Below are 10,602 nucleotides of genomic sequence, written 5' to 3'. Positions count from 1 at the left end.
TCTGGCTGATTTCTTATTCTAGCTCTCATTAAGTTCAAATAGAAGGATGACTGGCGAAACACTCTTGCAGTGTTCAGCTTTTTGAAGTTTTATTAAAAGTTGTCAGTTTATTCTACAATTCTGTGAGAGGGAAGTGTAAGAAACATGTTGAAGGATTGAAAATCCGAGAAACAGCAGAAATGTAAAGAACAGAATTCTTGAAAGAATGATATGATGGCTTTGACAAGTAAATGAATGTTAAATATAAACTCTGTGAAAACCTTCAATTTCATTAAGAAGATGATTTAATTAAGAAGAAGAAGATAGAGATTAATGTCCTTTAGGTAGAAAAGCCTTTTGTTTCTCAAGGAGCTTCATGCAAAGCATACAGAAGGCTTTCACTTGGGTGGTCACTTGTGTGAACTGCTGCTAGGAAAGATCTGGCCTTTTGGTGCTCCTCATGCATGGGAAGTGATGCCTGCTAGCCACAGCATTCTCCTGGGTTTGAGGTACCATTCTCCTGGGTAGGCTCTTACTAGTTTATATGTTAGCATGAACAACAGCTGCACATCTTCTGTCAAATAAAAGACAAAAGTAGTTGACAATTCAGCTCTGCCCTCTCTACTCCTGATCTCCCCCTGCCAGCTTATTTTTTTTTAATTGGTTTGGCAGTCGTGTATTCTTTTATCTTGCCTCATTGTAAACAACCTGTGTAATTTCTGCCTTAAATATACTTTCTGACTTTCAGATACCTTGCCATGTCAGCTTTAGATTCCCTATTCATATGGTTTGTGTTTCTTTCTTTTTCTCTCTTTGAGACTTTTGTCCTTTCTTTCCTGCTCAGGTTGCTTATTTCTTTTTTGGTTTTATTTTCTCTTTAGGCACACATAGTTCATGGCTATGCAACTCTGCCAGCTTTATTTGGGAATAGTCCTAACTTACCTCAGATGTGGGAAGCTTGGTGAAGCAAACTGCTTTATTCATACCACTGTGCTAGGCACAGCTTTCCTATTCTCTTGTTGAGCAGAAAGAGGCAGCTCCCTTTCCACTTCACATTTGGCTGTCTTTCCACTACTGACCTCCATTCATATGCTTCTCATTACCCTCCACACAGTTAGTTTATAAAATTAAATTAAAGTAGTAAACAAAATACCAGATACTCCTCCTAAAGCTCCATCTATAAATATCTCCCCTGCCTACTCATGCTGTCTGATTAAGAGACAGTAAGCAGTTAGTTAGAGAACCTAGAGCAGGTCAGATTCCATCAAGATAGGCAGGATTTTCTTGAAAAATGGGGCTGCTCCATTTATCTTCCTGTTTCATAGGTAAAAAGGCCAATGTTCCCAAAATGCTCACTGACAATGTTGAAGCCTCCTATTTTGACATTTTCAGAATTAAAAAGATTTTTCATCCTGAAATATTTTTTGATCCAAAATGGACTAATATAACATAGCCAAAATAGGTCTTGAGATACTTGATTTTTTTAATCTCTCAGGCCAGCTGAGAGATACTATGGTTCTGGCTGTTGGTTCCTCGGAACAATAAAGAAATGTTTGTTGCAGCAGTGGCTAGCTGTATTTTGAGAAAATCCAGTTATTTTATGAAAAACTTAATAACCTTCTTTAAGAATTCTAGAAAATTTGGGTAGGATGTCCTTTGATTCTAGAAATCCAGACATGGCTCTGATTTCAGTCCTAATCCACAGTGTGATTGGATATTCTTTATCAAAGAAATTCTCTGCCAAAGCAACTCAGTTTTTATTTCATGACTGAGGTGGGTACCCTGGCCCATATTAGAGGGTGAGGCTTAAAAAATAAAATGTGGGCTGTAGCTTATACCTCCCTGTATGAAGCCATCAGTACCTGTAAGGCTCACCTGTACTGCACAGTGGGCACTGGTGCAGAACCATTTCCATCCATGTAGATCCCCAGACACTGCAGTGCCAAGGAAAGGCACAAAGCAGGCTGCAATGGCTCCCCTCTAATGAGGGAGTGTATGGAAGGTCACAGGTTTCATCAGTGCAGGAGAGCTCTTTGCATGGGGGATAGCTCTGGGTCACAGCATCACAATTTATATGTGTACTTCTAGGACTCCTCTGACTTCTTCCTGCATTTCCTTTAGAAACTTCTCCTGTGTTTGATATAGTGAATAAGAAGAAATGGTTTTAGTGACTTTAAAGGCTTGAATTATCATTTAAGTGATTGCTGTTAGACTTGTATTGAAAACAAAACATGACTACCAAGCTATAAAAATAAACCACACCAGCATACATATAATGTGTTATAACATGAATTATGTTGTTTTGTAATTGGTCTTGTCTCAGAGTATCCCAAGAGAATGCTCATTTGTGTTTGAGCAAAAAAGGCTAAGCATAGCATTTGCTTTGGTATGTAGACAGAATTGTAGCAACCTTGAGAGTATTTGCAGTGAGCAGGTGAAAAGCATGTGGTTCTGTCTGGCTGCTTAGATTTGGAATTTCATTTTTAGACTGTTTATCTCACAGTATGTACATCAGTCTTCAGGAGTTCAGCTTGCTATTATTGCATGAGTTGTTGCAATCCTTTTCTGAATTCCAATTTGCAACCTTAGTGCTGCGTTTACCAAATTTTTTTGAGCTGAGGAGCAGGTATTTTCTGTGCATGTGTGCATATTTTTTTATATTGCTTGGAGTTAAGGGATAGAAAGTGAATTGGAAGAAAACAGAGCTTTAGCTAGCAATATGAAATGGAGGGTATATGCTGTCTAGGTGTAAATTATCCTGGTTATTCATTCCCATTGGCTTGGAGACCTACTCAGCCTTTAATGAGCACAGTTTTTCCTTACACCTGATTTTGTAACTTGCAGCTTCCAAAAGCACAGCTTTGGTGTGAGCATTTTTGTTCTCTAGTTGAGGTTGGTATTGTATCCGGTATGGACACCACTAGAGAAGATGACCTTGGCTGATGATAGGTGCAGGCATTAATGACAAGCTCCATGAAGAACGTGGTAAACTTGCCAATTCCCAGAAGAAACATTGTTGCCAAAGCAACTGAAGCGAGAGGGCACGGGAGACACCGGACATGCTTGCCAGGATGTTTGATCTCGGCGCTATCCTTTGAGATTTTGCCCTGTGGAACGCTCGGGCAAATGGCTCCTGCCGCACACTTGTAAAGTTACTGGTTCCGCACAGCTTTGTATGTGCTTCTTGGTGCCTGCTTTTGGGTTCACTGAGCGTGGTTTTTGGCGAAAATACGTGTGTTGCTTTTTAAAGTTGTGTTTCCGTGCTTTCTGGTTAACTCCGCTGGAAAACGTTTCATCACTTGGGTGTCCTTGCTGGGCTGGCTCGCGTAATCCCTATAATCTGAAAGTGCTCAAGGCGGGACACGGGCTCAGACTAACGCTGAGCAGCGTGGAACTGCATTAGCAGATCGTAGGCGGGCCTTGGGCAGCAGGAATACGTGTCGGTAAGAGAAACAAACCAAAACAAGGACCAGGTAGGTATCAGGCTGGAAGAACGGGCGGGCATTCCGTCCTGCCGTGTCGGGCCGGGGCGCTCGGCAGCGCTGCCCGCCCGGTGCCCGCGGCGGGGCCGGGGCCGCCGCCCGAGCGCCACGTGACGGCCCGGCGGGGATAATAAGCGGCGGCACGGAGCGGCGCCGGGCTCCTCCGCAGGGTCAGCCACAGGGACCGACAGCAGCAGCCGACAGGGACAGGACACAGGGAAGGAAGGTCATCACAGGTCAGCGCCTACCTGGCAGTTTCAGCCTCTGCTCTCAGCAAGATTAGTCAATATTCGTTTCCTGTCACCTTGCAAAAAGAAAAAAAAAAAAAAAGGAAAGAAGGAAAAAAGACACTGATACCTACAACCTCCCAGCAAGTAAACGAAACTTAAATTGTAGTAGAAGTCACAGCAGCTGAAGCTGATCCCCGGGTAGCATGAATAGCATGAATCAGATAGAAACAAACATGCAGTACACCTACAACTATGAAGAGGATGAGTACATGACCCAAGAAGAAGAATGGGACAGGGATCTGCTCCTGGACCCAGCATGGGAGAAACAGCAAAGGAAGGTCTGGAAATAATGTGTATCTGTCTGTGTGCTTCTGTGTGAAATGATGCCCTTACTGCCACGCTGTGTCTGGAATTGTCGGGGTTGTACAACAAGGGGTTCTAATAAAATATATTTTACATTGTATAAACCATTTATATAATGTATAGTAGCTATGCCATCTTTTTAGTTTAAAGCATTCAATTTTTTAATTCTGAAGTGAAACCTATGAAACAGATGAAAATAATTCATGAGAGCCAGGAGTTTGTTTTTGTCTTGCACTGCAAATATTCTGTCAGTACTTCTAGATTTATGTATAACTATTTCGGTAACTTTCAACTTCACTTCCTGGGCCTTCCTTTTGGAAAGCAGACTCTGAATTGATATTTGTGCCTGATTTTCAAAAAGAGTAAATTGCAATTGTAGGCAGAGATGAATGAGATGGTTCAAAATTAGCGTGCAGAAAAGTTTGCAATATTTCTGAAAGCAGACTGAGAAGTCACTTTTGAAATTGTGATCTTGCAAGTCGGCTCTTATTCTCCATTCTGACAGAATGACCTGGCAAGGAAAATATTGTCTAGAAATATATCCAGGCTATATTTGGAAAACTGTATGTCATGATTATGTCCCTATATGTCAGTTCACTGTCTGGGGAAAAAAACCCCAACAACATGTCTGCAAACTCCTCAGAATACACAGTTTTAGAAGAAATGCTTCTTGCCTTGTAGGTATAAGAAAACTATTGTGCCACCAAGTACTGTCCATGTTCTTTTTCTTAACATAGGCAGAAATTATGATCCCAGCTGCAGTCATGTCAATATTTTGGTACTTTATTAATATTTGCAATATCTAATTTAATGACATTAAGTTTTAAGCAGCATATGGAAAAGAGAGATGAAATAATGCAAAGGATTTATTGCTTTCTAATTTAAAAGGTGATGTTGGAGTCACAGCTGACAGATCTGGGATTAAAAGGTTATCTGCTGGTTACAAGAATGAAAAAAAAGGGAGGGAGTGAGAGACAGTGCTCTGGACAATAAGGCTGAATATGCATTTTGCATAGATGAGCAGCTTAAGTACTAGGTGCCAATTTAGATCTAATGACAGTCTGTCCCACTGTTACAGTTTCTATAAAAGCTATACTATAAAAGTGTAATTATAAAAGTTAGAGCTGTTAGAATGGTTGGGGCCAGTGAGTTTGCTTTTCCATTAAAATTTGTAGAAGCAATATTTTCCCTCTCAGATTTAGCTTGTAGCCTCCCTCTTTCTGTTACTTGTAGCTAGTTTTGTTCATTTTCTTACATTCATACCTGTTTAGATCCTGCTGTGTGAGGATAAGGGGAGAAGTTCTGTTCTAAGTTATAGTTCACTTTTCTTGATCTACCAGCTGCTGTAACTCGTAACGAATAATTAAGTTGCACTCATCAACACTGGTGTTTGTTTTAATTTGGTGCTCTTCAGATGGTGAACTATACTTTCATGTTTTATAATGAGAATGAAAATTATCTTAGTGCTAAAGTGCTTCAGTGATTTGAAACTGCTCAGCTGTGAGGGGTTGTGTTACATCTGATTAGGATTCCATTGTCCAGTATTTCAGAGAAGGCTGTTTTCAAAAGAAAATGGGCAGGTTACTAGATGCTAATGCACTCTAATGCAGTTTTCCTTCAATGCAGATAAATGTTTAAGAGAGTTTGGATTAGGTAGATATTCTTATAATAAATCTCTTGATTTCCACAGGAAAGCAGGGGGCAATTAAACTGCATTGAAAATTTTATGTTTTCATTCCTCTGAACAAGCAGAAAGTCAGATTTCCACACTGTCAAATTAAAGCAGACTGTGCTTTGCTTCGAGAGAGTGTGGTTTTTCTACTTAATGTTGCCAATTCCCAGGATTTAGTTTTAATATTAATGTGATACCATATTCAAGTAAAATTTACAAGAGGGGATCCTTATTCTTCATCTTGGAAAGAAATCTGAATTTATTATTATGTGAAAAGTAAGTACTCTCATCATAAAGGGCATGATAAACTTTGTGGAATGTCAAGGCTTCTATCTTTTCCTAATTTGTGCTAAGACAGTTGCAGAAAGGGCTTTCTTAGTTTCCTTATTCATTAGGAGAAGACTGCAAGTACATGGGCACAGATCTTTGTTCTAACTGGTAATACAATATTCAGAAGTTATCTTGGTGGAGCCCTGGCAGTTGGCAGCATATATTTTCTATTAGATGATCTTGGAACAAACGAAAAATAAATGCCATTGTTTCTATTGTGGGCTGCCCTCTCCAGACTTGTCATTTCAGTGATATGCCTGGTATGAAATCTGTCAACAGATGCTGGTAACACAGGATGACGTCCATAGGATTACAATGGAGGTGACGCCTAATTATAACCATGGTTTGTAGAATATTATGGTCTGCTGTAACCCATGCTCCTTGGTGGTCGCAGATGTCCAAAAATATATGAAGAACACTATAGGGAGGAAAGCTGAGTTGTAGTTTAGCACAGTCTCTCTGAATGTGAAAAACAATTTCAGTGACTTAGTTGAGGTAACATTTAGCCTGTGTCAACTCAGGATATCAAAAAGCAACAATTTGACCATTTTTGCATTAGATGCTCTTGGCAAAAACTTAAACGTTGTTGGGCATTTCAGACAGCAGCTTTAAAGAAAGGAAAAATTATATTTTGGATAGAAATGCTGTCTACTGTAGAAAATAATTAGAGAACCGTGGCCTTTGTGTCTTTTGAATATATAAATATGTACCATGAAATAGGAGACTTCTGAAGTCTGCTCCTTGACCCACTACACTTCCAATGCCCGTGTGTGCTAAAACAGCAGCTGAAAGATCCTTGGAAGTGGCCCCTTGTTTCTTCAGTACCACACAAAAATAAAGAAGTATTGGAAATTAGAAAGCCTGGCCAGAGAGGGTGGGATTTTCTTCATTCTGCCTTGTAACCCTAGGCAAGGTCAACTCACCTCTGACCTCAGTTTTCTCACTGGTAGAAAGAGGACCGCAGTGGTATTTCTAAGAACTGGTAAAGTGGTTTGTTCTATGGTCTGTCAGACTAGAGACCAGCTGTCTTTTAGTCCCTACCCTGCTGGACTGGAGTGGAAATGGAAATCATACTAGCTTATAATGGAAGACTTAAAACATAATTTCTCTTTTCTTCATGATAAATTTATTTCTTAAGTTTTCAAGAAAAGTTCAACAGACTCCACAAACCTTTTAGTTTCACTACCCCATATCTCAGTAGAACTAAATGGAACATAAGGAAATGCAGTGTCCCTTAGCTTAGGAAACCAAGGACAGCAATGCTACTTGAAATGCACACAAGCTGTATTTTTGCAATGTTTTTGATCTGCCAACACTGCTTGGTTAGCCATGTGTTTAACATGGCTCTTGCCTATTTGCAATTTTTGCTATAAGTAATTATAAGAGTGAGTGTGCTTTTTAAAACTTTGACATGAAATGTAGTTTGTTAGATTTTCAAGGAAGGTTGTAAAACAAGTGTGGTCCCTTTTTCAGGACAGTTGTATTGTATTGTAGGGCATTAAACTGAACTCACATATTTAACATGTGTCTTCTGCAGTCATAAAAACATGAGTGACACTATTGCCCTAACACATGTAAGGGAAGAACTGGGAACATGTTCCTTGCCTTACTGCCATTGCTACAGATGAATGATCTCATTCTGGCTTGCTCTGTAGCCCTGGTACCACTTCTTTGTTAATGCAGAAGGGTTTTAATGTAGACGTCAATGTAAATGATGACCATTTGGATGGTGTTATTTATACTGGTATAAAATAAACAAGATGATTTAAAATATTTATTTACTTTGATATTGCCCTCTTTCTGAATGCAAATTTACTTGTTGACACTGAATGTTGTGCAGGAGTGAGGACTTTGGAAAAAGTTCTTAAGGAAAAAAGCTGCGTCTTTTCAGTCTTCAGCAGTGCATATCAGATTACTTTTCAAGTGTGACCTATAAGGATTTATCTGCATTACCTCCTTTGGCTGGTAATATAACTCCTGTTGTCCTTGCAAGCAAAAAAAAAACCCAAAAAACCATTTCAAAGTCATGTGTATGGCAAATTATTTGGCAGGAGCTATCAGAACTATGGATTATGGAAAATGTTCTTATTTTTATGTTGCTGCAGCTTTAAGTTCAGCAGGTTTGAAGGGTTCATTGCAGCCTGAAAGAGAAATTGACCTTGTGTTCAGTCTGACTTTAGAGTCTATAAATAGAGTTACAGTCAGTATCCCGGATTTACTCTACAGTTTGCTTGGTCTTCTATGGATGGAATTTAAGTTGCTTTCTTATCAGAAACCTCTTTCTGTAAGAATTCTACTGGTGAGTGAGAAGGCAGATGTAGCTGAAAGAAACAACTTCATTCTTCACTGGGCAAGAAAAATAAGCAAGGATGAACGAATGAAACATAAATGTAAGGCGGAAAAGGGTTGGCAGGAGAGGCTGGATGCCTTCAACAAAATTAAGTTCTACAGGATCACTTCTCATGGACTTACAGGCTCCAGAGTGAAATAGTTTTGGAGAATATAATGACACTTTCAATGTGTAGAGGGTATTCCAGCCTAGGTCTTCCTCTTTTACTGAAATTATCTGAAAATAAAATTGGCTTGGGTTTTGATTTGTTTGTTTTAAACCATGTAAAATTCTTTCCTTGAATAATGAGCCTTGGGGTTAGGCTCATATGGCAGACACAGAAACTACCACTAGAGGGTTTTTACTGAGGTGGCACTTTTTACCCACTTGGAATACCAGTGGGACTGGTGAGAAGGCATGGATTCCCCTCTGCAAGTGAGCAACATGAGCAGGGTCTGGACATGAATGTAGGAGGTGTGAGGAAGAAAAAGGTCTTCTCCTTTTGAAGAGACTATGAAAGCTTCTCATTATCTGTTCCCAGTACTAACCTGTTAACAGTTGCATATTTCTTACAAAGAGGATATTTCTTATGAAGAGTTGAGTAGCTTTACTCAAAGAGTTGAGAACTACTTTGAGGAGGGGATTGTATATGCCGAGAGGAAAATCATCCAGAGTCAAAACCAGAATGATAATGGAAAAAACCATGTGCCACAGTAGCATATGCTATTTCATAGGCCAAGTCCTACATTGCAGTTCTCTCCCTTCCTTACCTTTTATGAAGGTAATTAGGATTATGAAGGTGAATTGGGCATTCTGTTGGCTGAAATGCAGGATTTTCTATTAGAATTAATAGTTAAAAAGTGCCAATAATTCCACCTTCTTTAGACTTATTTTTCCCCTGGTGTTCAGAAAGTATTTGGCTGTCTTGTATAGAATAGCAATGTCTTGCCAAATGATACATGTTACTCTAGATAAGGTACTGCAGAGTACACCTTATGAAACAGAGGTTTCAGCATTCCAAGGCCAAATGCTCCTCTTTCAGGTGCATAAAGAATTTTTTTTTTCAAACAGTGGATGCCAAAAGCTCTAGAACAGAACACACAAAGAACATCTCTTGTTGTCTTTTTAATCTTATGTGCATTCTCAGTGGGAGATGGCCCCATAGAAGGGGCTGAGAACTTTGTAGTCGATAGACAAACATTTTTTTTCCTACAACAGCATGTCTTGATTTCTCAACATATACTGCAACTGTCCAAAGTATTAGACACTGATGCAACAGAAAGCCATGGAGTGGCAATTTCTTTTATCCTGTGAAGAGTTGCCATGAGAGCAGGAGTCTCTGTAGAAATAGGGAATGTGTTTATGGCCTGTTCTGTACAATTTGCCTCTTAGAGATTAGTGCTTTTTAAAATAGTAACATGTTAAATTCCTCTTGCTGATGTTACTTGCATGGAATGGTGCTTGAGAGGAGCATGCTGAAAGGATAGTGGAACAGTCATATTTTGGCTTGGAAGCTGTCAATAAGGTGTGCAGCCCTGAGTACTGTGGTGCTGGTATATAAAAGAAAAATCAAAGAAAACTATTATGAAATTCACTTTACTAGAAATTATTATGTAGGTACTTTGAATGGGAAGGTTTTCTTTACCAGTACTAAGTGAGAGAAATCAATATTATGGTTTTTATTTAAACTCAAATGAACCTCTCAATGTTGACCCATTCCAGGCTCTTCATGCTTTTAAGTGTTGTCAAATTGATAATTCCTACAGTCTCAGTTTAGCTGTTAATTTCCATTGACCCCCAAATATCTGCCAGCAACAGATTATGAAAAGAAATTACCAGAACCATTTTATAATCTGAAGCAAAGGCTACCTGCTTCCCTTACTCATAGATACACACCACAACCTCCCCTGAAATTTGTGTAGTAGAATGTCTGTCTGTAGATATGCTGATCCAATTAGTAAGACAATAAGGATTGGAAGAAAGTATGCATCTAAGTGGGTTTCCATAAGCTGCAACCAATGTGCTTAAGAGCTAGAGAAAAGCTGTGTGTTAAGCAGTGGACTTTGCAATAATCTCTTGGGGCTGGGATGTCTGCTTCTTGGCTGAATCTCTGTTTGGGTCATCAGAGAGCTGAAGAGAGAGGCATGGAAGGTGTTTGCTTGGAAGACCTCTGAGGGTTTTCAGCCCTGGGACCGCAGTAAAAATGAATCAATGCTT

The 10,602-nt window shown here is 39.5% G+C and overlaps 1 protein-coding gene across 1 annotated transcript in view; it reads left to right on the top strand.

Moving 5' to 3' along the window:
• The first annotated feature begins 3,604 nt into the window (after positions 1 to 3,604).
• Positions 3,605 to 10,602, top strand: part of ACTN2 (actinin alpha 2) — a 67,807-nt gene continuing 60,809 nt past the window's right edge. The window contains exon 1 of the mRNA XM_084202053.1: positions 3,605 to 4,029. Coding sequence (XP_084058179.1) covers positions 3,895 to 4,029 — 135 coding nt within the window. The 5' untranslated portion in view covers positions 3,605 to 3,894. The remainder of the gene's footprint in view (positions 4,030 to 10,602) is intronic.

Source organism: Fringilla coelebs (assembly GCF_963513975.1).
Source record: "Fringilla coelebs genome assembly, chromosome: 3".
NCBI lineage: Eukaryota > Metazoa > Chordata > Aves > Passeriformes > Fringillidae > Fringilla > Fringilla coelebs.
Note: the sequence above shows the minus strand (reverse complement) of the source record. Positions and strands in the feature narration are given on the sequence as shown.